The 23,995-nt window shown below is 40.7% G+C and overlaps 6 protein-coding genes and 1 long non-coding RNA gene across 9 annotated transcripts in view; 4 read left to right on the plus strand and 3 right to left on the minus strand.

Annotated features, from left to right (window-relative positions):
* Nucleotides 1-674: 674 nt before the first annotated feature.
* On the minus strand, nt 675-5,233 carry Gel (Gelsolin). The gene is made up of 10 exons (XM_081991558.1): nt 5,074-5,233; nt 4,164-4,362; nt 2,925-2,999; nt 2,667-2,735; nt 2,107-2,343; nt 1,818-1,995; nt 1,603-1,761; nt 1,327-1,544; nt 985-1,269; nt 675-933 (listed from the first exon to the last, which is right to left on the minus strand). The coding sequence occupies exons 2-10, from the start codon at nt 4,347-4,349 to the stop codon at nt 772-774; spliced, it is 1,569 nt and encodes a 522-aa protein (XP_081847684.1). The 5' UTR covers nt 4,350-4,362; nt 5,074-5,233; the 3' UTR covers nt 675-771.
* A 218-nt stretch (nt 5,234-5,451) lies between these two features.
* LOC145736987 (uncharacterized) lies at nt 5,452-6,479 on the minus strand. The gene is made up of 4 exons (XM_081991572.1): nt 6,269-6,479; nt 6,076-6,213; nt 5,878-6,021; nt 5,452-5,822 (listed from the first exon to the last, which is right to left on the minus strand). The coding sequence occupies exons 1-4, from the start codon at nt 6,321-6,323 to the stop codon at nt 5,665-5,667; spliced, it is 495 nt and encodes a 164-aa protein (XP_081847698.1). The 5' UTR covers nt 6,324-6,479; the 3' UTR covers nt 5,452-5,664.
* Nucleotides 6,480-6,703: 224 nt separating this feature from the next.
* On the plus strand, nt 6,704-9,873 carry APP-BP1 (Nedd8-activating enzyme E1 regulatory subunit APP-BP1). Its single transcript, XM_081991557.1, has 8 exons — nt 6,704-6,870; nt 6,920-7,084; nt 7,130-7,312; nt 8,450-8,739; nt 8,788-8,957; nt 9,017-9,289; nt 9,337-9,565; nt 9,616-9,873. Exons 1-8 carry the CDS (start codon nt 6,803-6,805, stop codon nt 9,843-9,845), a joined length of 1,608 nt encoding a protein of 535 aa, XP_081847683.1. The 5' UTR covers nt 6,704-6,802; the 3' UTR covers nt 9,846-9,873.
* On the plus strand, nt 7,371-8,380 carry LOC145736982 (enoyl-CoA delta isomerase 1, mitochondrial-like). The gene has a single exon (XM_081991566.1). The coding sequence runs from the start codon at nt 7,453-7,455 to the stop codon at nt 8,287-8,289; it is 837 nt and encodes a 278-aa protein (XP_081847692.1). The 5' UTR covers nt 7,371-7,452; the 3' UTR covers nt 8,290-8,380.
* Nucleotides 9,874-10,098: 225 nt separating the features above from the next.
* Bulli (regulator of MON1-CCZ1 complex protein bulli) lies at nt 10,099-13,029 on the plus strand. 3 transcript variants are annotated; one of them, XM_081991553.1, is made up of 9 exons: nt 10,178-10,303; nt 10,359-10,393; nt 10,448-10,679; nt 10,732-11,168; nt 11,220-11,376; nt 11,562-11,731; nt 11,787-12,107; nt 12,158-12,497; nt 12,753-13,029. In XM_081991553.1, exons 2-9 carry the CDS (start codon nt 10,376-10,378, stop codon nt 12,815-12,817), a joined length of 1,740 nt encoding a protein of 579 aa, XP_081847679.1. In that variant the 5' UTR covers nt 10,178-10,303; nt 10,359-10,375; the 3' UTR covers nt 12,818-13,029. The 3 variants fall into 3 exon arrangements, with proteins under 3 accessions (XP_081847678.1, XP_081847679.1, XP_081847680.1); XM_081991552.1 differs by having other exon boundaries at nt 10,099-10,393; XM_081991554.1 differs by lacking the exons at nt 10,178-10,303; nt 10,359-10,393 and having other exon boundaries at nt 10,534-10,674.
* Nucleotides 12,857-23,995, minus strand: part of DIP2 (disco-interacting protein 2) — a 49,288-nt gene continuing 38,149 nt past the window's right edge. Inside the window, 20 exon segments of the mRNA XM_081991576.1 lie at nt 12,857-14,200; nt 14,641-14,850; nt 14,905-15,100; nt 15,154-15,384; nt 16,331-16,617; nt 16,672-16,863; nt 16,921-17,144; nt 17,201-17,452; nt 17,509-17,642; nt 18,571-18,802; nt 18,853-19,169; nt 19,172-19,349; nt 19,404-19,544; nt 19,835-20,348; nt 20,413-20,558; nt 20,613-20,869; nt 22,343-22,504; nt 22,562-22,700; nt 22,755-22,885; nt 22,941-23,216. Coding sequence (XP_081847702.1) covers nt 13,948-14,200; nt 14,641-14,850; nt 14,905-15,100; nt 15,154-15,384; nt 16,331-16,617; nt 16,672-16,863; nt 16,921-17,144; nt 17,201-17,452; nt 17,509-17,642; nt 18,571-18,802; nt 18,853-19,169; nt 19,172-19,349; nt 19,404-19,544; nt 19,835-20,348; nt 20,413-20,558; nt 20,613-20,869; nt 22,343-22,504; nt 22,562-22,700; nt 22,755-22,885; nt 22,941-23,216 — 4,472 coding nt within the window. The 3' untranslated portion in view covers nt 12,857-13,947.
* LOC145736996 (uncharacterized) lies at nt 15,804-20,385 on the plus strand. The gene is made up of 2 exons (XR_014180170.1): nt 15,804-16,006; nt 16,041-20,385. It is a non-coding gene; the product is annotated as an uncharacterized LOC145736996 (long non-coding RNA).

A 23,995-nucleotide genomic window follows, 5' to 3' on the forward strand; every position in this document is an offset into this window, starting at 1 on the left:
AAACAAATCGCGGAAAAAAATAACGTGACAAGCTTACACCATTGAGGGCTGAATTTTGGCCATAAAAGTAATTAGTATTTCAACCTGTGTCTTATTTTGATCCGAAACCGAGAAACCAACCAAGGAGGGTAGTGCAAGAGTGTGGTTACAAGCATTACAAACCAGCACGAGGACAAAGAAACGCTTAACACTTTTTGGCTATTGCAATGGTAAGGTATGTGTACTGTTCAAGATTAGATACATTATGAGCTAATGTACTGTTTACACTTGTATACGGCGAAATTAGTAACTTAATAGTTGTGCAAAACCTACCTAGCCTTTACTCTTAAGTTTTGCCATCTTAATACAAGCAACCAATAAGGAAAGCCATTTCAGACGTTTGACAGAGTTGTAATTTTGTTGTCAATTAACTGTTATTAAACTTTAAACTTAAAAATTTTAAAGAATACTTTTTTGTATTTGTTTGTGAATGTCTGTTCACTTTTTGGAAGCGCAAAAAAATTTGTCCGTTTCTTAAAATGCAAGCAAGTATAATTATCTAAATCTATTTTCTAACTTTAATTTTGAGTTTATTGTGAATGATGTCATTTGTATACTTCTTGCAGTGCACTTGCCATTAACAGTACAAACGCACTGCATGTTATGTGAATCTTACATAAATAATATTCTTGACAAAAATTGTGAAATTTTATTTTACTTAAAAATGTATACTATAGAAACATAAAAAGCAACTAAGCAACAAACGCGATACATTGAGTGTTAAACGACATTTCAGTCTTCGTAATTTTTTGCCAAATCTCTTGCATCCACCTGGTTCTCCCACAAACCGGGGTTCCACGAAGGAAACTGTTGTTTAAACTCCTCGTCCTCCTCTCCCTGGTTCACCGCGACTATTTTGGTGCTCTCCTCTCGACCGCGCTTCCTCAAGTAAGTCTAAATTTAAAACAGTTTGAACCTCCCCTAAAACCGACTAGAGGAACTGACCTTAACCAATTCGGGGCCCAATCGTTTTTCGTCAGCGTCCGCGCCCTCCCCCACCCACAGATACACCGTGTTCGATTCGGGAACGTCCAAAAACATGACGTCATCCGTGTTCAGCTCGTCTTGATCGAAATTGTACAGTTCGGCCACCCAAAAGTTGGCGCTGCCCGGACGCAGCAAAGCGTGGAAAAGCCGCGGCTGGCTCGGCGAACGCGCAATTCTCGATCTTGTCTCGCCGTAACCTTGCCAGGTACGGAAGTATTGCGTGAAAGGCGCAGGCTCCGCCCCCTGAACAAAACAATTTGACTTACACATTTGACAGTTACTAAGAGCGACGTTGCCCACTTGTGCTACACGCTCCACGTGGGTCCAAGCAGGCCGTTTGTGCTCGCTCAAGTAGGCGTCGGCTTTCTTCATCGATTCGCGTTTTTCTTGAGGAGTGGCCTGACGTCCAATCCAAACGAAAACATCTCCATTACCAGTGTCCAAGATGAACACGTCCTTAGCATCCAATTGGGACTGTTCTAGAGGACGACGTCCAACTGGCTCCACTTTGAGTGAACCTGATGACAAATTCCCCCCCAATTATAAAAATTTACTTAAATTGTCACGAAAACGCACCAGAAGCGTCAGAAACACGGTACAAAGCCGCGGCACGCTCTTCGGAAGCTTCAAACTGCGCATCATCGCCTCCAGCTGTCGCCTCGGGCACCGAATCTCGCGATCCACCCCCCAATGCAGTGAAAAACGCGTCAAAATCGGATTCCGGACTAAACTCATCTGTAGAAACGTCAAATTTTTTTAAGAGTGCCATGATTGCTAAAATCACAACCAACCGACAATGACGACACGTGACTTGCCAGCATGATCCTGATCTCTGATTTGATTGGCTGCGGCCGTCGCCTTGAGTTTTTCTATTCTTTTCGCGCCAGTACCCACGTACACGTACACAATTTTACCGGTGTCCAGAATAAAGCAATCACCTTTATTCATCGAAGATATATTCGGATCCACCTAAATGATAATAATTTAGTAATCGCCTACTTGATTGATTTGCTCTATTTATGTGACAATTCTGTCACTTTCCAACGTTGCCAAACTGAATAAAAATTTTCACAAACTCACCTCTTTGACTCGAATATTTCTCGATCCTTTGACCTGGAACAATCTGGTCTCGGCCTGGTTCTGGTCGACGTGCCGGAACCCGGAAGCGACGCCGCCAGGTTCGTAACGCACGCCCGATTTAAAGTAGGACAGAAACAGTTGCGATTCGTGTTCCTGTTTCTCTCGGTGCTGCACCGGATCGCCGCCCAACTGTTCATCGAGCAGCACCGACAAAATGGCCGCCGCCCCAGCTTCATCCTAACAAATGTCAGATATAGATAGTGCGGCTAATTGATTGGATCCTTGTTTCATTGTCTACGACCCCACCCCCTATTCGTGACTTTTTGCAATCAAACCTAACCTAGATATTCTGAATGTCTTTCTGGAAATTATTTTGCCAGTAAATTTGCATTTAATGACCGTAACACATAAACACAATGCTTTTAAATAGGTTTTATCATCGAACAATGAATAGGTGGATCGAAATAGCACACCAAAAGACTAAAAATAACGCGGGATGTACGGTTGATTGTATTTTGTTTTTTTTCCACCAATCAACCGCGACCAATCGCAAGTCTCACCTGAGTAGTCTCGGAGCCGAGCCAGAAGTGAATATCCCAGGATTTTTCCCCTCTTTTGTTGATTTTCGTCTGTAAAACACGCACAAGACATTAGTACAGTCCAGTTTAAGTAAAATAACAATTACGTCATCATTTTTCCACCTAAAATGATAAACAATAAGAACAGTTGAAAGTAAATCTGAAACGATGACGTAACGGCCAACTACTAAGGTACATACTATATATAAGTGACGGTCACATTACCAGAGTCTTACTTACATTTAGAATAATGTAGGAATCCCCCGTGTAGAATTTTCCGTATTGATTCTTCGGGTACGGCACTGGTTTAAAGTCCTGTAAAATTGCAGAAATTAACCTTTTGTAATACAATCCCTCCAGAGGGTAGTTAAACGCGGCTTTAATGTTAAACGATGACCTTTTTGTTATCGTTTTTCTACTCTTATCAGCTCGTTAATATAGTAAAAGTTTATGGTGTATTTAATCTGGATTAAAAAGCGTGTGTACGTGTTTTGCCGACAATTTTGGAAATAACTTTTTCTAGTGACAATTTGACCAAATTTAAAATCATCAGTCACTGTCACTTTTACGTCACACGTTATATGCGCAAAGGCCTACTTGACTTGGCCCCTACCACCTCTATGTACACTCCATGTCAATGGGGGTGGGTGAACGTGGCCTCTCCAGGTCATTACTCAACAGAGGATATTTTTACTTTAAGTTACTCAAACAGAGAGACAGAGTGACTGGAAAATTAATAAGTCTGGACAAAAACCAAAAAATATAACACTCCCGGCGGTGTTAAATTTATAAATGACAGCACGTTTCTTTTTGCAGCCTGAGGGAAACAGAGAAATGTCAAAACATGTTTTTTTTGTATTTTTAGAGAAATTTTGGCAGTGGAATTGTTTCAGCCAATTATTATTGATGATCCCAAAATCAGTGCACTAAATCTTATCAGTGAATGTGATAAATCCTATTAAAAGGTAAATATAACATTTATAATTTTTGACTTGACATCTAACACCTTAGTAAATCTGTATTTTTAGAAGAAAGTGTATTTATACAGTTTTCTGTCAGTAGATATTTCAACGCCTCTATAACGTGAATTTACTTAAGAGTAATTGAATTTATGTTACTGTAACGTTCAAGTCATTTATAATGTGGTTTTTTAAGACATATTTATTACATTGTTTTGGTGACTGGAAGTTAAATGAAAATGTCAAAAAGCTATTAGAAGTGGGTTTGTACCTCCTTTATGTCTATCCGAATGGCAAATTAACTGCTTCAAACGCTTTTAAATCACCAAATTTTAAAAACTATAGATAAATATGATTAACTGATGGGTAAATTAGGTGTGAATCACACAAGGAAAACCCCCATTATTAAACTGGTTTAACCAAGGTAACTAGAGCAATTTTGCACGACAAAACCCGCACTTTACACCAAACAAGGTTAACCACTAATGGAAGAATCGACTGTCCTAAAAACAAAACTTACCTCAATTCTCCAAATTTCGACACCGGCTCGTTGGCCCGCGTTCGCAAAGGCTGGTTCCATTGTTGTGCGTGATCGTTGCGGCGATTGGGAACGCGATACTGCCGCCGACGACACCGCCGCAAATCCCACCAGCACCAGGATAAGCGGGGAAAGTGCGCCGCCACCGTACTGGTTTCTCATCGTCATGTTGCCCTAGGTCCTGTAAATCGAAGGGAATGTCTGAAGTGTTGCCCTTCACTTGATTGACACACAAGTGCATGTTTGTTGGTTCTAGTAATTCCCGGCTGCCCCTAATTGAGTCTAAACGACACATTTTTGGCGTTTTTACGCAAAAAAACATGAAAAAATTTAATTTGAACTGTTTACTGTTTGGTTTATTTGTCTGACAACTGACAGTGACAGAAGAAAACTCAACAGTTAGTCAAGTAAAGTGTTATTCATATAATTTTACTTTTATTGTTGTTGTTTATTAATTTTTTCAACTTTTCTAGTAACTTTTACAGTTTAATGACTATAATATAACAAAAACTGCAATTGCATTATAGCTAGGAAAATATTAGTTAGTAAATTATGAATACAATACTGTCAGGTATTTGACAAGATGACGCAACACACAACTACGCACAAACTAAAATACTTGCATATTTTAACCAGACTATTTAATTTACACTCTTTTTCAATTAATTCATCCAAGTGAAAGTTGCAATTTAACTGTTATTCAACCTTAAATATTTCTAGCTAAACGGAATGACAAATATCACACGTGACACTGCATGGCGTAATGCTGCATCAGTCACGTGACAATTGTTTTTAAGAAAAATTTTAGTGTTATAATTTACCCCAAACTGATGGCTGTTACTAAAAATTACGAGTAAAAATAGTGTTTTAGTTATAAATTATTCATACTTACGGTACGTAAATCGTGGCGTAACACGCGTCGTTTACTTTACGAAAATCGCCTTAAGACTGGACAAATAACTGGTATGATCTCATAAATAAACATGCTCTTTATAGACTAGAAGGTCAGCACAAACCACAACAATCCAAGATAATTAGGTGTAAATCTTGGAAATTTGATATGATTTTGTTTTTGTGCTTCTTCTTGACACACACGTACACGTCAATGGTTTCAGTGGCGTATTTTACTTTTTACAGTCTTGCTTGAAACAAGCAGCATTGCTCTGCCACTGTGTATCAACAATAAATAGCTACAGTGTCTCAGTAGCGACATCTACATGCACTATAGTGATTTAGGCGCCATCTCTAATCAACATAATAAACTTATACATGGGTTATGTATTATTTATTAAAATGGTGGTGGTAAAATATTAGCCTAAATTAAAGCTTAAATACTGGTTATAATACTGGTAATTAAGGCAAAGAAAACATGCCCTTAGAATACATTTTAAGACTAGAAAAGCTTTGGTAAGTTAGCTTTTTAAAACAAATAGAAATATCAATGTTAAGCTGCTGGTCAGTCTTTCTGGTAGGCTTAATACTTTCATGGTATAAACAGGTACATTAGGAAAAGGGCTGAAAGACTTAATAATACATTACTGAATTGACAAATTGAACACAGTGATTTAGGTAGCAGGTTTTCAATTGTACTAGTTACTTTGCTGGTGGTACTAGTTTCCAAACCGCTCCCTTCAAATATTTCTAAAAAAAAAATTGCAATAATAAATTAAGTCAATGTAGAACAAACAGTTTTCACCGTCACCCTCCTCATTATCCCCGAAGGGAGTGAGAAAATTACACAAATCCTGGGTGCAGTAACAAAACTCAATATTGTTGGCCTCCTTGCAATCACTCAAATACCCACCAGCACAAGATCGATTTAGAAATTTGTTTGTCTTCACTTAAATACAACTTATTTAGGAACTAAGGAAATTAAAGGAAGAAAAAGCTTTACCTGAACGTTCAAAGCGACAACTTTGGTTTTCTGCCTCACAATCCTTAACAAACTTTGAATCACTGACTGTAAACAAGTCACATGATTCTTTACCGTCACCTCCACACGCGTAACATTTAAGAGCGGTTATTTTGGGCACTAAAATTGCAATTTTTGTTTGTAAAAAAGGTTTTTAGGTGTGAAAGAAAATTACCTAAAAAGTGGCTTAGGATTGACAGTAGTATCACAGTGGGGCAAGAAATATCCATGTTAACACACAGTGTTTCAATGCAGAATCATCGTTTATAAATAAATGCCAAGTGGCCAATTAAACAAACATTAATTTTAATGTTTTAATTATGAGGAATGTATGCAAGTAAACTAATAATAGTAAACAAACCAAAAATAAACAATAAAAATGGCATTCCTTTGACTTTGACAGTTGTCAAAAGTTAGAAGAATCATGAACTAAACCTAACTTTTTACATTTCCTTGTTAGTTAACAATAAAAAAAAAAATATATTGCAGTGCTACACATGTGTTATAAGGGGGAAAGTCACCTTTAGCCCCCAAAACAAAAATAAACCATAAAATTTGATAAAAATTGATAATTGCGTCTTTTCAACAGTTGACACTTGACAGTCGTTTAAATCATTTTAGAAGACTCTTGAACTTAACCTAACTTTTGTAACTTTGTAAAAGTTGTTATTTAGCTTAAGAATTAAAAAAGTAAGAATATTGCAGTGGAATGTCATCGCCAGCCCCTAAATCACCAGAGCAAACTGACAAAAACAAAAAATACGATCGGCAATTGAGGTAAACAACCCCTTCTCTTATTGTAAACATTCCTCAACTGGGTTTGTAGGCTTTGGGGTGACCACGGCCAAAAACTGCTAGAAAACTCCAAAGTCTGCCTGATTAACGCCACAGCCTTGGGCACCGAGATACTAAAAAGTCTGGTGTTGCCCGGTATCGGCTCTTTCACCATTGTAGATGGTGAGAAAGTGACCGAAGAGGACATTGGGTCCAAGTAAGATTCTCGAGAAATCAGGTAAAATAGTGGTTTTGGGTTTAGTTTTTTCCTAGAAAACGATTCGGTGGGCCTGTCAAGAGCCCAGGTGGCCACCCAGTGTCTGCTAGAACTGAATCCGGATGTAAGGGGGGACTATATTGATGAAACTTCTGAGCACATTATTTCCAACACTCAGAACTTTTTCAAGAACTTTGATGTTGTTATTGGTACCGCCTTATCAGAAAAGTAAGTTTAAATTTAGGTAGTTTAAGTCAGTCTTCTTTTCTGCTCTGAACTTAACCTTAAAATTTTTGTGGTGCTTAACCTTTGTACCCTGGCCAGTCCAGTTGTTTTTAAACCTTGCCCCTTAAGTTGAAACATTAAATATGGCCCTGTATAGTTTGAATAAATGGAGGCCCTTGGTGGTGTTGGCTAGAAATTACAGTTCAGCTAGTTTGGTGAATGTGGAAGTGAATGATAAAACAGGCATATCAACTGTGACTCTACAAAGGCCCCCAGTGAACAGTTTAAACCTGGAACTGCTTACAGCAATCAAAACAGCTCTAACTGACTTGGAGAAGAATAAAAGTAGAGGGGTGATACTCACTAGTGCCCTCAAAACCTTCTCAGCTGGTTTAGACATTTTGGAAATGTACAAACCAGACCCAGCCAGGGCTAAACAGTTCTGGGTGACACTGCAGGACGTTTGGATCGCCTTGTACGGCTCGAATTTCCCCACTGTGGCTGTAATAAATGGACCGGCACCTGCCGGTGGTTGTCTACTATCCATGAGCTGTGAATACAGAATTATGGTCCCTAACTCGATTATTGGTTTGAATGAGACCCAGCTGGGCATTGTGGCGCCCTCGTGGTTTGCAGCCACCATGGAAAATACTATTGGAAAGAGACAGACTGAACTTGCCTTGACCACTGGGAAATTATTCACTACTGAAGAAGCTGTGGCAGTTGGTTTGGTGGACGAGGTGGCTGCCAGCAAAGAAGAATGTCTTGAAAGAGCTTATAAGTTTTTAGGGACATTTGCCCGGATTTCTCCAATGGCTAGAAACATGTCGAAGCAGACTGTTAGAGGGGAGACACTGCAAAGGATGGTAAAAGGAAGAGAGGTTGATTTGCAGTTGTTTATTGCCACCATCAGTCAAGAACTAGTGCAGAAGGGTTTGGGGGTGTATATTGAAGCTTTGAAGAAAAAACAAGCATCATAAGTGTGATATTTATAATTTTTTACCTGGTTTTTATACTGTTTTATCACTAACACTGTAGTTTATTTGAAATTAAACTAAATAACTACTAAAATGTTGTTGTGGTTTGTTTCCCCCTGCCGCCATATTGTTTATTTTCTGTCAGTGTCAGTTTTTTTTTCAGAGCATTGATTTCCTTGTCAAAACATTTGTGGGAATGTGACGTGCCCTTATTGGTGTGCCGTAGTATAGGGTTTCTGGGCTATATTCGACTTCAAATCAGAGAGCACACGGTAATTGAAGCGCACCCGGACAACGAAAGTCCCGATTTAAGGGTGGACAAGCCCTGGCCCGCTCTACAAGACTATTTAGATAGCATCAATATAGAGCAGTTGGATCAGAAAGAGCGCAGTCACGTGCCCCCTTTAGTTATTTTGTACTACTACTTGAAAAAGTACAAAGACAGCCATGACGGTGAGTCGTTGCCAAGTTGTGCAACTTGCACTGACTGTGATTTTATAGGTAGTTTGCCAGGGAAAAGATGCGAGAAAGAACTGTTAAAGCAGATGATTAAAGATAGCGGACATTCAGAGGAGGGAAACGATCGTTTTCTGTTGGAGGAGAATTTTGAGCAGGCGGTGCATTACGCCAATACATGCGTCACACCCCGACCAATATCCAAACACGTTAAAGTGAGACAAATATATTCAGGGTTGAATTTGAAAAAAAAAAAATGAGGCGTTTTTACCAGACTATTCTAGAAGATGACAGTTGCATTAATTTGACCCAGAACAGTTCGCCATTTTGGATCATGTGTGCAGCTTTAAGGGAAATGGTGGAGGCGGAGGGCGTCCTTCCCTTAAAGGGCACTTTACCAGACATGGCAGCGGACACTCACAGTTTCATTAATTTGCAAAATATTTACCACAAACAGGCGCAACAGCAAGCCGAAAGTATTTACAGAAGAGCAGCGCAAATTGCAAGAAATCTGGGCTTACCCCAGGAAACTATAACCGAAAATGAGGTTAGTTTTTGATTACTTACAGACCTTTTGTAGTAACTTTTCTTTAGGTCAAGTACTTTTGCAAACACTCCAGTGAACTGTACCTAATTAAAGGCAGCTGCGTAGCGGACGAATACCAAAAAACCAGCATTGACTTAACCTCATATTTGGAAGACCCTGACAGTCTTATATTCTATTACGTCATTCTACGCGGTTTGGAGCGGTTTCTAAGCGAATTCAACGCTTATCCAGGTCAGTTGGATGACCAAGTCGAACCTGATATACTGAAACTAAAAGGTCAAGTCAAAATTTACCTAAAATTCTTTAAACTAAATGTGTTATTGTAGGAATTATAGTTAAACTGCTAAACGAGTGGGGTTACTCGCACGTGTTACGGGACGAACGGGTGCACGAGGTTTGTCGTTACGGAGGGGCTGAACTCCATTCTGTATCGTCAATCTTGGGAGGTTGTGCCGCCCAGGAAGTCATTAAAGTGATCACAAACCAATACAAACCACTGAACAATACTTTTATTTATGACGCCATTAATTCTACTTCTGCCTCATTTTGTTTGTAATTGCTAAATAAATTTAACCGTTTAAAAATGTGTTATTAATTCAAAAAATACTAAAAACGGAGGGACGGCAACAATGTTTTGATCCGACAAGCTATGACACTGACGTTGACGTGTATACAGTCAGTGAATTAAGCAGCGTTGCCAGATGCGCCAAACATACATCAAGTGAATGTTATCGTTTTTAATAAAAGCCTTGATTACAAGATTAGTAAAAGAAAGTTATTAAAATAAGAAACCTACTAAATATTCGGTTAGTGTAGAAGGCTTAACTTGCTTTTCCCAAATGTTGTACAGTAGGTTATTTAAAGTTTGGCAACATCGCACCACAGCAGTAAACAAAGTGGTTCCACCACCAAATTATTGCAAATTTTTGGTATTTAGTAACAAATTTCCTGGTTGGCAACATGTCCACAGAGGAGTATCTCGAATTATCCGAAAATCCCGTAAGATTTGAACCTGTAAATCAGCTTACCAACGTGTTCTACGACGATTGTAATAGAGATGTGTTTACAGTTCGTTCAGGAGGAGTTATGGGTGTTGTGGTAAAAGTGGGGCTGGTGCAAAGGTAAATTAGCTGCAAGGAACTGTAAAAATGATTTTAGGGACCAAACGAGAATAAAACAATCAATTTCCGAATGGAAGACCGAGGAACAGTGTTGTCAATTAAGTTTTCGCCCGATTATAAGGTGTTAGCTGTGCAGCGAACAAATGCTTCTATAGAGCTCATGAATTTTAATAATAATAATGACAATTTGGACAGTCAGGAGTATTCAGTTTGCTGTAAAAAGAATTCTTCTATCATAGGTTTTATCTGGTCTAGTGTTAATGAGTTGGGTAAGTTTGGATCACCCTAAACCACTACTTTTGACTTTTTTTTTTTTGACAGCTATAATAACAGACCACGGAGTTGAACTGTACACAGTACTACCTGAAAAAAAGTCCCTAAAACACGTAAAAACCACTTCAGTGAGTGTACAGTGGTTTGTGTGGTGTCCAAACAATCGAATAGCAATCCTAGCCTCGTCACACGGTTCACAATTACAGCCCGTTGTAATCAAAAATGGTTCCGTAAACAAGTTGAGTAAGCTGGAAACTGAACCTGGGCGCATGGCTTTGGAAAGAGATGTCACTCTGGCAACGCTGTACGGGACACCAGCAGTGCTGATTTTAAGACACCAAAGCGGACCACACACCGCCGAAGTGCACGCATATTTATTTAATGGACCCGGTCAAGCTCCAGTTAAAAGTCACGTGCTTCGGTTAGGTTTATCCGGGCGATTTGCCGTAAACGTGGTGGATGATCTGGTTTTAGTACATCATCAGGTCAGTGTTGCCAGATGACTGTCAGTAGTTGTCTTTCTAAGTAAATTTCAGGCTTCTCGCAGTTCCCAGTTGTTTGACATTGCTTTGCCTGGTGAGAGTGATGGAACCGTCAAGTACCACAGTGCAGTAGCACCCACTAAATCCTTCAAACCCACCAGTATTAACTTGCCCGGTTTGGTGGAACCACAGCGCCACCCTTGTGAACTTTGTATGTTCTAAGGGGAGTTCATTAATTGTTATGGTCGTAGTTGGCTGTGGTTTGTTTGCAAGGTTATCTAAGACATACGCTTTTTGTGACAATTGCCATCCATAGGCGACCTGACTTGATAACAATTATTGAACACCCCTTTTGAGAAATGAAAGGAATATTTTTGGTTATGTTTGAATTGACAGACTCACCCAATTGGGTGGTATTCCAACCAAACATTGTGATTGACGCTAAACTCGGCTGTTTATGGCACATCAAACTGTGTTTACTGGAAATGTGCCAGCAAATCAAAGATTTGAGTGTGTGTACTCAAGTGACTTTACGTCGTACAGAAGGAAAGTCGGTTTTGTTAAACGTAGGTGACAGTGACAGAATTGTGACGTATCGAGTGACAGTTGTTTGAATTCTAGTTGTTGCTAACTGAAATTGGTAAGGAAATCCCAGATTTGGATAAATTAAATGAAGCCTTCAATCATATTAATTTGGTTTACCGCGATTGGGTGGAAAACGAGTTGCAAAGCCAGTCTGCTTTATCGCCACAGTACAAAAACGCTTCACCACCGCGGGTTTTAATAGATCAAAACGTAATGTTTGAGGAAATATTCCAGAAAATCGGATCGGAACCCGATTTAAGGAAAACAGAAACGCTGTTGCTGGCCTACTTCAATTCCTTAGCAGAGCACGGTATTCCGTCGCAATTTAACTTAAACAAACTGCTAGTGAGCAGTCTTGTAAGTGGTTTGGCGGGAAATTTGACTTTTGTGAGAGGAAAACTTTACAGGCGCGTCAAAACAAATTTTCGGCCATGTACCAGCTACTTCAGTACGGCGTCATACCAGACTCGAAACCAATGGCCGTGCTACTGTTGTCATTGGGTAATATGCATGCCTCGTCCACTCAAATGGCGTTAGACATGCTGGCTCGGTTGAACGCAATCGATGAAATTCAGGAGGTGCTCCTCAGCGAAAATCAACTGTTGGCAGCCCTGAAATTGGCCAAAAATGAGGCAAATCCCCGGAAATATTTAGCGGCAGCCAAAGATTCTGGAAACGTCGCTTTGCTACACAGCGTCCTGTATTACTTTCGGAATCATCCGAAATATTCGTCAATTCTTCAGAATGGTAAAACTACATTTACAATCACTTCCAAGCTTGACACCCACAATCTAATACACATTTTATGTTTAAAAGACAAGAAAAATTCAAAATGTACAATGTAGTAATCAAAACATCAATCTAACCTGTAAATGTCATTACCCAGGTATAGGATAACAAAGTTGGCCTTGAAGTGAATGTAAATGTAGCTTCAGTGACAGACTCATTGTGACGTCACTGTGGATGCCTCTGATTTGCTTTGATAACGAAATTTTGTTACAGACGAGAGACTGCACACCTTTATTAACGACTACAATGAACTCTACAATGAACAATCCACCAGTTAAGTTAGTTTGCGTATAAAAAAGTAAAAAAACAAAACGCACTTTTTGTATAAAGATACATTTATTATTTGCAACGTGTTCACAATATACGTTTAAATGATGATGTCAGTTATAACAGAAAATAATATATCTTAAGAAAGTTCCTAAAATAAAAAAAAGTTACTATAAAAATTAACTAATATATACAACAAAAAAAATATACTATTCTGTTACAATCATGTGCATAATAACTAAGTCCAATGAAAACACTGCGGTAAAGTATAATTGAGCTTTTGGAGAAATTTTGTTCCAAGCCGTTAATAGAACAGATTTAGACTGGGAACGCGACAACTTTTGTTTTTTTTTTGACAGAAAACAGGGACCCTATAGTTTGCCTCAAAGCTGTTTGGTCCCTACGATTTAAATTCTACAAGGGTCAAACGCCGAACGAAACGTAAATTGCACAAGAAGTGATTACAAAACTAAACAACTGTACACTTCGTCTAAATATTACATTAAACACTATTATACACAAGACGTACGGTACTTGGAAATGTTTACGGTACAGCCAACCGAGTGCATTTTCTTGTTAATTATTGTAAATATTAAAAATCACGTCAATTATGGCAGATACTCCGGTACATTACAAAGTTTCACCTAAATTGGAATCTGAAAGAGGGTCGTGAATAATAATTTGTGCTTCGATTCGCTCTATGTATTACTATTTTAATAAAACACCGTTCTGGTATCAAAGTACTGATGTAAAAGCTATTACGAACGTTAAAACTAAAGGCAGTTTTAGTTTCGCTACTTTCCACTCAACTAACTAAAATCGTTGCCGAGTTGCAGTTTTGTGATTGGTCACAAAATTTTAATATTTAGGTTTAGAACTGTCTAACCGTCTGTCATTTGTGACGTCATTGGACAGCTCTAAACCTCCAACAACTTTGACCAATCACACACGCACACATCAACCTCCTGAACAAAACCTACAAAATACTGGAACATAAAATTAATATCACTTTTTTGACGTAACGCACATATACAAGTTGTCCCAAATTAATGCTTGGCACACCCGGTATATAAGAAACAAAAATGGTGAATCAAACTGACCTCTGTTTGAACAGACCCGGTCTGAAACGGTTCGTTTTGCGTTACATGTTATACGCCACGTAGATCGGATCCAACTGATCGGCCAAGAAACCGTCCCGCAGGTGCATTCGTTGCTTTTCGCCCCGGGAATTGATCGGTACCACCCCGGGGTCGACCACCACCACCACGCCCACTATCAGGTGGTGCTCCTCTAGTACCGTGTTGGTCACTAACGGTACCAGGTCGAGGGCTTCGCTCTCGTTACCGTCCAGTTCGACCACGACTACCAGTAGGTTAGTCCACGTGAATACGGCACTAAATAACCAAAAATATTGTATACGGGGTGTCTTAAATTGATTAATGTTAACTTAATTCTGAATAATCTGCTGACAACATTGCAATTGTGTGAAATCTTTATTGAGGATCTCTCTTATTTCAGGCAACCAGTTATACATCAATCACAGCCTACTTGGAAAAAAGGCGCCAAGTTAAATTGAGTTTTTAGCAAGAGTGCCATGAAAATCAACAATCCATGGTACAGACGCTAGACCGCGTGATATTATTCACGTTTGCAACAGAATGATCATGTGACCAACTGTCAGAGGCACTCTATACTCTGTTCAACACCTGAATATTAAAAATCCGGCAATTTTACGGTTTTTTATTCTAATCACTTCTTAAAATTGGTTTGAAGAAGGTTTGCAATGTTGCCAAACTAACAAATTCATTAATAACTAATTTATCACGTGACTTACCATTCTGCGATTTTTTTATGGCATCTCAGAACTGAATTTTCGATATCAATAGGATGGTAGCGCATCCCTCTGAGCATTATGGTTTCATCGAGAGCGCCGACCACAAACACTGCATCGTGCAATTCCGGGGAGTCGGTTGGTACTAAATGGTGGGACGAACCGACCGATTCGTTGTCGCTTTGATTCAGTGCGGTTTCCTCCGCACTACTTCTAGAACGAGTACCAATACAGAGAATTGCGCGTTTTTCGCGCGAATTTACGAACCTTTCCACTCCCTCCGTCCTCCTTAAAAAGCCTAAATACCCCGTTCGGGCGTACACCTCTCCGGTGTTTCCCGTGACTAGTTTCGCGTTGAAATGGTCTCCGTACTCGGATTCGTCCCCGTAAATCGTAAAGTAGCCGCTCGCGTTGTGTCCGCTCTGCACCCAAATTTCGCCCAGATGTGAATCGCCGCACTGACCTGAATTAACCAACTTTCCAGCACAGAAGAACATTAAAAATTCACAAGCAAACCTTTAGATTCTGGATTGGCTATGATAACTTTCACTCCGGGCAACAGTTTGCCGCTCTCGATCAGACAAAGACTGTGCGGACTGCCTCGTTCCACCAAACTCACTCGGTCGTTTCGCAACGCTCTTAAATCCACGTAAACGGTCGATGGTTCTGGACTGGAGGCTCCTTGAAGGCAAATAGCCACGTTGACACGACAACCAAATGAGGTGGAAACCGCTCTGGGGCTCAGGCCTGTAAAACCAGTAGAAATAAACAAAAAACACACACACAAACAGTAGTTTAACTTCTTTCAAACCATCCCCCATAACTTGGGAGGATTTATTTTTTACTGTATAATAACAAAACAGAATGGTTTAGGGAGTTTTTTCATGTTTGGGCCTTGAAAACAGAAGATTGATTTTCAGTTTGCCGCCATTGTTAATGTATAATTACTAATTAGTGGCGCTTTCTTGCCACCCATGATTTCAGATCTAAAAGTAACATGGCACCATTATTACAAAACCATACGGAGACCACGTGACTATTGGATCATGTCGCGTTTGGATCCAAAATCACAAAACGAACGGCTTAGGTTAGGTTTGTGTTGTGTCAACGACGACTGTCAAAAGTCATTGTACTGACAGTAACAAATACCAATCGATAGTAATCGATAAACATTATAAAAAATAGTAAATAGGCTGTTTATTGTACAATTTTGTACTTAAAAAGGTCGAAGAAAACAATACAATCCGTGTAAACTTTCTTAAAATTTTGTGTGTGTTCATTGGAATCTTTTTACAGTTTCCCGTATTCGTTTTTACAGATTTTGCGGTCGATTCGATGGTCTGAAAAGTAAAGAATTTTGGGAAAACAGGTAAATTAAAATAAATTGCATTTTTTGTGCACAGATCGATTTTTTGGTGTTTATATTGAACCTCTCTCTCTCTGTAAGTAACCATCAAGCAAGCGCCAAGGAGACTGTTACAAAATTTTTGAGGTTATGTGAGCTCATAATCTTCCACAAGATTCCAAAGAATTTCATACAAAAACGAGGTTTTAAAAACTATCAAAAGGTCACGCTCGTTTTCAACCGAATGTGACGCAACATTGACGTTATTTGACAGCTGATAAAATTATAGTTTTGCCAAATTACGTCATTAAATTTAACCTTCATACACATTCTCTTTTTGATACAAACCTAAAGCACAGAAGAGTTTGGAAAAACTGCTAGTCAAGGAGATTCTAGGTCTTTCCTCACCGACGACCACGCAAGTTCTTACGCAGGCCAAATTGACTCCTCTAGTTTTCAATTGAGCGACTGACGAGCCTAAACCTTTGGTGCACAGCTCCATAACTCCGTACGAACAAAAAGTGTCCCGAACTTTGTACTGGGACACTGCCGACAGCCATAACGACGGGTTTACCTCCACTTCAGATGGGGGAATTAGGATCGAGTGATGGCCCGAGTATATGCTACTTAAACACCTGTTGAGAAAAAGTTGGGTTAGATTTGGCTCTGAGTGCCGAGCGTAAACTCACCAAAGAGCAAAACCCAGGCCGCAGTAGGGGTCCAGACATAAAGCTATGTGTCGACTGGGGTATAATTCGCAGGCCAACTTCATGCTTTTACATAAATTCGTTACGGCAGCGTGGGACATTTTAATGCCCGCAAGCATGCCGGTGGTTGATACGCTAAAGTCTAGATATGCCAGCATTTCGGCGGTCGGCGCTCTGAAATAACCAAAAATATGCTGGGAGACCTATTAGTAGGGCGTAAACTAAACTCACCTGTACACAACGGGTAGTTTTTTCTTGGGCATATCATCCGTGTCCAGAATAATGGGCCAAGATTTAAGATCGACTACATTGCTGGCTTCCTTTGATCGAAGCAGCTTGATCACAGCCTGAGTTGACAACACCAAAACCGACTTGGACACGTCCACGATCATGCGTACGGTTGGTAAAGTGGTTTGGAGATTTTGAGGGTGCGGCGGCCTTATCGTAACCGGAACCTGCACTCACTCAACTCTATCACCTGTCATTTCAAGATAACCTACTGTCAACCTACCGCTCCGACGTACAAACAACCGTAAAAAGCACAAATCAAGTCCAGTCCTGGCGGGAATATTAGTGCCACGTGATCCCCGGTGTTCACCCGTCCTTTTTCCAACAACAGATTGCCTATTCGTTCCGCTTTTTTGTGCAGCTCGGAGCAGGACAAAACTTTAGCCACGGCCCCTTTGCTGTTGAGCAACGTGAACAAAACGTGATCGGAGGTGCCGTGAGCGCGCCACCGTAGGATTTCCGCTATCATTTGTTGCTGAAAAGTTCATTCCAAAACAAACGAACAGAAGGAAAAACGCGGTCAAGACCTACTTTTTTGTTGGTATCGTTGTCCTCCTCGACCAAACCGCCCACTTCGCGTCCTTGCGCGCTGGCCAATCGGTTTCCCTGCACCAAATTGCCCACGATTACGCTCGCGGGCCCCACGTCTGAAACACAGTCGCTTGCTGAAACGCACAGAAGGACCCGACGTCATTCAAAGCGGAAGCTAATGCCATGTTCGCGGTGGGTTAGTATTGATGCGTTAAGGTTTCCAGCTGTTTTAGCTTTTGCGATAGATTACTGGTGTTGTGTGTAGTGTTGTGGTGCTTCATTCAGAAGCTCAGGTGTGACAAGGGTTCAAATAAACTTTTATTTGGTTTGTTGATAACAATAAGCGTTTGTGACACCTACCGGACGCAATTGACGCAGACAGTGGATATAGTTTGTGATTGGTCAAAAAAATCAGCTTTTAGCTTGCTGCATTAAGTTTAGTATTATGGAAACTATTAATAAAATTGAAAAAGTCTAAATTATATTGAATGCCAATGAAAGCTCTATTCATTGGCTATCCATTGACGTATAAAACTCTACCAAAAATAGTGCAATTAAGCGAGTTTTTGCGGATTAAACAAAAGGATGCACCAAAAAGTTGACGCCCTCTAGCGGCCAAACCGTTTAACATATCAACCCAAACAGATATATTTTTGGAAAGCTCATTTCATTGGCTGTCCATTGACGTATAAAACTGTACCAAAAATAGTGCAATTAGGCGAGTTTTTGAGGATTTTCCAGATAGTTCCGGAAGTAGTCGGAATTTTGTAATTTTTAAAACGACATCTTTATATTTATAATTTAACCAACTTTGTATCTCTTTAAATAAGCGAGATCCCCATGGTTGAGCTCGTAAAAGACACTCTGTATATGCCGCCTACTGTAGACAATGTATAACTGTTATAAGTGTGTAAGTAGGAAATAATAGTGAATTAACCAACACCAACCACAGTAATTAATTAAGAAGTGATAGAGAGTAATTACTGATCAAGAGCAAAAGGGTATACCGTTAATGACGTAATCACCAGTGGCTTTTGAACAGACTAGAAAACATCAACTTACCTGAATGAACTTCGCGCGGTTTGGGTAAATTGGTGACGCACGTGTGAGGGCACATTAAAACGTTGGCGGGATGTAAAGCACCTTCCAAAAATCGTCTCTTGGTTTCGGAGAGATGGATGCCGCCCAGAGGCGTTTTAGGGAGATAGTTGGGAGGCACCAAGGCCAAACAGTAGATTCCCACTTGATGGATGGAATCCACTGCTTGAAGCACCCGGGACATCCATTGGAACGACTGGAAAACCATCAAAATGCAAGACAAATTAAAAAAAACTGAAGCACTACCTCTTCTTCGCTGCAATCGGGCCTTTGTTCGGCGATAACACATATCCGCTCGTCCCGTAACACTCGTATACTAAACACAGCTATTCTGCCCCTGTAAATGAATTTCATTGGTTCCACAGCTAGAACTGTGGCGATGATGTCGTCCGCGTTGTGTTTTCTCCCTGTAACCGTCATTAAACCGTCCCTAGACCCGCAGACAAAAACCAGACCGCCAGGTCCTAGAAAGCCTAGTAAACCACTCCGAGTAAACTCAGCGTCCGAAATGGGTTTCCCATCGCTGCCAAGTGGTTGCACCTGGATAAAAACACAACGTAAACCTGTCCCAACACTAAAAACACGTGGTTAACCTTAAATGTGGTGTTGCTCAGGCCGGGTAAACCCCAGTATTGCGTCCCGGTCGCTCCGGAGTTGACGCAAATCTCGCCCACTTCGTCCGTTTTGCACAAATAGGACGCCCCTTCCATTTTCACCACCACAATTACACAGCCTGGCATTACCTGTAATGGAACAGTTTCATTCCGAGTTCAGCCGGTTTGCGTAAACTCAGTCACCTGTCCGCAGTCTTGCAGCGTCAGGGACGTGAGACTGTTTTCCTGATCTACGCGCACCACGCCGTAACTGAGACCTTGCATCGAAAGAACACCGCGACCGGTTGCGTTTACACCTCCTCGACCTGGTCGACGCACCGAAACCTTAAAGGAAATTGCCGTAACTAATTTTGTACTACCAGCCAATCAAATTAAGTTTCTAATTCCACCAATGAGAGCTGTTTTATACTAATTACAAAATAAAAAATTGCACTATTTGCAAAAATGGCATCTTCTCAATTTTTGAATGATTATAACTTTTTTATTGTAATGTACTATGTAAGTCTGTAATAAATCAGTAAAACGTAGTTTCCATTAAATAGTTTCATAAATTGATTAGTAAAGTGTTTCCCAGATATTAGATTTCTTTTTGTACAAATTCACGAAAAACTTACGGTCAAACATTCACTGGAACTAGCGCACGGACAAATGGCGTCCGGACGCAGTCCTTTGCTTTGAAACACGGACAAAAACTGGTCGCAACTGCTCAACGACCACGGATTAGCACCGTCGGCGACCAACAACATCCGCAACGATCCCAAATTGATGTCCTTATGGTCTTTGGTGGCCAACAGTCCCCAATGCAGATCCCTCGACTTTACGATCGCCACCGAGGCTCGATACTTGGTAATCATTTGCATCCAACTGGCCGGATTCGCCTTCATCAGCGCGTAGGGAATGTAAACGACGTGCATTCCGTTCAGGACGCTGGTCAGCACCGAGTGCCATAATCCAACCTCACGCTTAAAGTCCAAAACGCACACCATATTTTCCCCTTCGGTGTAATTACAGGCCATCGTTAGCATTCTACAGTGCTGGATCATGGCCGCTCTGGTTATGGTAACGCCCATTACAGACCCGTCTCTGTCTGTGCTGTATTCGATGTAGGCTGGGGTTTCGTCCGTCAATCTGTGTGGGTTTATCAAAATACAAATTTTAGTTTGCGTATTAGTTGTTTCTATAATTGTCCTACCTGGGCTGGGGAGTCCAATCTTTAGGGGTGCGAGCCAAATGTTCCGTGACAAACCACAAAAGTTTCGGCCAACCTTTAAACTGGATCACCTCCCCGGATGTGGTTTTTGGTAGGCCTTTCAGGCACAACTCTGACGTTAGAGCGACCTAAACTGATCAATTTAGCCGCAATCCGGGTGCGCAGTACCTTAAACACTGTACCTGAACCGCACAACTGCCAAGCAAAAAGCCTATTTGCAACGATCCAGCGTCTCGTCTTGTTATCGGCACCTCAATCGGGACTGGCACGATTCCCGCCTGAATACAGCCGTAGTACGCACACAAAAAGTTGATCGGATCATTGTTGGGGTAGACCAGAGCCACTCGATCACCTGACTTAAGGCTAGTGTCGCCGTTTTTGCTAAACGACTTGGTTAACAAGGCGTAGGCTATTTTGTGAGATCGACTAAGTAGTTTTCCTACAAAACATTGTATATTTAGTAACTGTGTTATTCGATTGTTTTCTTGTTTCTTTCAATTTGGATTTTTCCACTTTCAGATCATCCTGACAAGTTCTACAAAGATCTGGAACCCTGCACAAGGCTCTAGCACGTTTAAGATTGTTTTAGAAAGTGCTGGAATCATCCAAGCATGTTCTAGAACGTTTCAGACAGTTCTAGAGCGTTCATAAAATCCTAGAAGCTTCTTTACGGTTTCGGAACATTGCAAAAGGCTCTAGAACGTTCTGGGTTATTTTAGAAAGCGCAGGAAAGTGCTAGAAGCCTTTAGAATATTCTGGAACCTTTTTAAAACAATCTAGAACGTTTATAAGTCTTTTAGAAACTTCCACAAAGTCCTGGAAGGTTTTCAGACCATGCAGAACGTTTTAGGTTGTTTTGGAATGCTCTGAAAGGTGCTGGAAACCTCCGGAAGATTCTAAAACGTTTCAGAGGGCTCTGGAAGGTTATGACAAATTGTACAACGATCCGAAAAGTTTCGGAACGCTGCAAACTACTCGAAAACGTTCCAGGTTGTTGTAGAAGATGCTAAAAACTTCTATGACGTTTTAAAACACTTTAGAATGTTTTAAAACATTTCAGAAAGCTCTACAACGTTCTGAGAACCTTCTTCAAAGGTCTGGAAAGTTTTGGAACGTTACAGAATGCTAGAAACCCTTAAGATGTGCTAGCAACCTTTCAAAAGAATTTCAAAAGTCTTCAGATCATCCGGACAAGTTCTACAAAGATCTGGAAGGTTTTCAAACATTTCAGAACGCTCTAGCACGTTCTGGATCGTTTTAGAAAAAGCAAGAAGTCTCTAGGATGTTCTAGAACGTATCAGAGGACTCTACGACGACCACTAGACGGTGCTAGTAACATCTAGGAGGTTCTAGAGCGTTCATAAAATCCTAGAAGCTTTTACAAAGTTCCTAACGGTTTCGGAACGTTGCAGAAAGCTCTAAGACGTTCTAGATTATAGTCTTTCGAACATTATGGAACGTTTCAAGAAGGTGCAGAACGTTTATACAATTTCTAGAAACTTCTACAAACTTCTACAAATACCTGGGTGCGTATTCTTGACACGAGGGAAGGGAATAATCAAGAGAAAGACGTGTAGAATGTGACAGGAACCCGCCATTGTCACCTTCTTCTGTCACATTCTATCAACACTTCTTTTGAGAATTCCACGTTCCCTGCTTTCAAGAATAGGCCCCCGTGAAGGTTTTCAGAAGATGCAGAACGTTTTAGAGAAGTCCGTCTTGTCAATTGTCATGAAACTTTCAGTTGCGTCTTGCTTCAATGACATTTAATAGAGCAGGATAGAACTATAGTGCACTTATAGACTTCAATAACCAAAGTAGTTGGACATTTAACTATAATTGATACAAGGGAGTTTTAGAAAGTGTTTTAAACTAAAGTTCGGTCCCTGTTGACCTGAAAACCGTCACTCACCGTAAGTTAGAGTCGTTGACAACTTTCCGTTCGGATCTAGAACGGTGGCCACTGGGGCCTTAAAACTGGCGTTGCCGTATCTCAAAATTGCCGCCTCTAAATTCCGCGGAAGTCCTGAAGGAATCGTCAGTGGCTCGCCGTCGGCCGGGGACATACAATTCCCTAAAATACAGAGGCGCAGTAGCGCAATTCGAAAAGGTTTTTAAATTATCATCAAACCTTCGGGCTTGGGGGCGTTCGGATCTTTTGGGTTGGCGGCCAGTTCCAGTTCGATGTCGTCGTCTTCGTAAAACTCGGGCAATGGTCTGCGTTTAGGCCGTTTTAGTGTGTTTAACAGTTGCTGGATTTTGGCTGACACCTAAAATGTTGCACCACATTGTACAAAACTTGAGTGGTTGCAATAAATGATTACCTTCCATCTCCCAGTTCCTGTACTCATGGTACCATCTTCAGAACCAGATGAATTGTACCTATTGACCCTGTCAGCGCCTGTACGACGTCCACCCTGTACTGTATTGTTAGTGACATCTGGTGGTTGGGAATCTGGGGGAAATAATCATTATTATGGACTTTCTGATGGTGGGTAATACACACTTACAGGGCTTTAGATTTTGCATTACATCGCTGATATCGGTGACGTCGTGCTGATTTCGGGCCCTTTGATCGACCCACAGTGGCGGTGGTGCTCTAGGTCGTCGTTGCAATGGGGGCGGGGAACCCGCACTTGAAGTGTCGCTGGGCGGTGGGGGTGGGAATCCATGATGGCCCCGATCGCCGCCACTGCCACCTCTCATGACGGCTTTTTCACGTTCCGGGGTGCTTTCGACTGTCGGTGCCTCGTCATTGGCCAAACTGTCCTCGTCCGAAGACGATTCTGAAATTGACAGTTTTTGCTACCAATTTCGCAAAATAAACCAAAACAAAATGACTTGACACTCACAAAGTTTATGAAAGCAAAATTGTGGTTTAGATAAGCGTCAGTTGCACTATTCGCGATTAATCACTGGTTAGCAAGATAGGTGTGCGAGGTAAAGTAAGTTCACTACATAACGAGAATCATAGGTTGACTTGCTGAAACTGGTTCTGAAATCTTTATTGAGAAAGGAGAACATACGAGAAAAAACCACAAAAGAACTGAAAATGAGTTGCCACATGCAGAGAAAACTATTGTTACCACAAATTGGTTTTTTTTTTCTCAACCAATGGAGAGCTGGACAAAGCGATCATGTCACAAGCCAACAAACAGTCTTTCTAATCAACTGGTCATGTGACCAAATTGCCTAATTAAGAAATCATCACACCAATCAAACTACCAGCTTAAAACAGAGTGTTTGTTAGACCATTTTTGGACCCATTATAAAACGAAAAACTAACTGTCAATGGTTGGCTATGCCTTACTAATAATTGCGGTATATGCGTCCTAATATAGAAGCTCGTTGAAAATGGAGATGTTGACCCAAGGCGATTTTGGTTGGGTGACTCACATACAACAGAATCATCATCATCATTCCTGATTCGTTTTTGTATCAGTAGCATTGATAAATTAGCATTTGAAAGGGATTGTCTCTTTGGCCCTTTTAAGGCACTCGAATTGAACCTTTTGTAATACAAATACATTATAAGGGCCAAGATGTTGCTTAATTGTTTACAAAA

This window comes from Ips typographus, linkage group LG13 (assembly GCF_016097725.1).
Source record: "Ips typographus isolate SLU linkage group LG13, UJ_Ityp_2.0, whole genome shotgun sequence".
NCBI lineage: Eukaryota > Metazoa > Arthropoda > Insecta > Coleoptera > Curculionidae > Ips > Ips typographus.

Bases quoted from the DNA above. Each gene is read 5' to 3' on its own strand.
- LOC145736987 (XM_081991572.1), bottom strand. From the start codon at position 6,323: ATGGATATTTCTTGCCCCACTGTGATACTACTGTCAATCCTAAGCCAC. The intron at 6,214-6,268 runs GTAATTTTCTTT...TTGCAATTTTAG, and splicing joins AATCCTAAGCCACTTTTTAG to TGCCCAAAATAACCGCTCTT. The intron at 5,823-5,877 runs GTGAAAACTGTT...TTTTTTTTTTAG, and splicing joins GGATAATGAGGAGGGTGACG to AAATATTTGAAGGGAGCGGT.
- Bulli (XM_081991552.1), top strand. From the start codon at position 10,250: ATGTCCACAGAGGAGTATCTCGAATTATCCGAAAATCCCGTAAGATTT. The intron at 11,377-11,561 runs GTATGTTCTAAG...TTGAATTGACAG, and splicing joins GCGCCACCCTTGTGAACTTT to ACTCACCCAATTGGGTGGTA. The intron at 12,498-12,752 runs GTAAAACTACAT...ATTTTGTTACAG, and splicing joins TTCGTCAATTCTTCAGAATG to ACGAGAGACTGCACACCTTT.
- APP-BP1 (XM_081991557.1), top strand. From the start codon at position 6,803: ATGTCATCGCCAGCCCCTAAATCACCAGAGCAAACTGACAAAAACAAA. The intron at 6,871-6,919 runs GTAAACAACCCC...CTGGGTTTGTAG, and splicing joins AAATACGATCGGCAATTGAG to GCTTTGGGGTGACCACGGCC. The intron at 8,958-9,016 runs GTGAGACAAATA...CGTTTTTACCAG, and splicing joins CAATATCCAAACACGTTAAA to ACTATTCTAGAAGATGACAG.
- Gel (XM_081991558.1), bottom strand. From the start codon at position 4,349: ATGACGATGAGAAACCAGTACGGTGGCGGCGCACTTTCCCCGCTTATC. The intron at 3,000-4,163 runs GTAAGTTTTGTT...GCAATTTTACAG, and splicing joins TCGAAATTTGGAGAATTGAG to GACTTTAAACCAGTGCCGTA. The intron at 1,762-1,817 runs GTTGGTTGTGAT...ACGTTTCTACAG, and splicing joins GTCACGTGTCGTCATTGTCG to ATGAGTTTAGTCCGGAATCC.
- LOC145736982 (XM_081991566.1), top strand. From the start codon at position 7,453: ATGGCCCTGTATAGTTTGAATAAATGGAGGCCCTTGGTGGTGTTGGCT.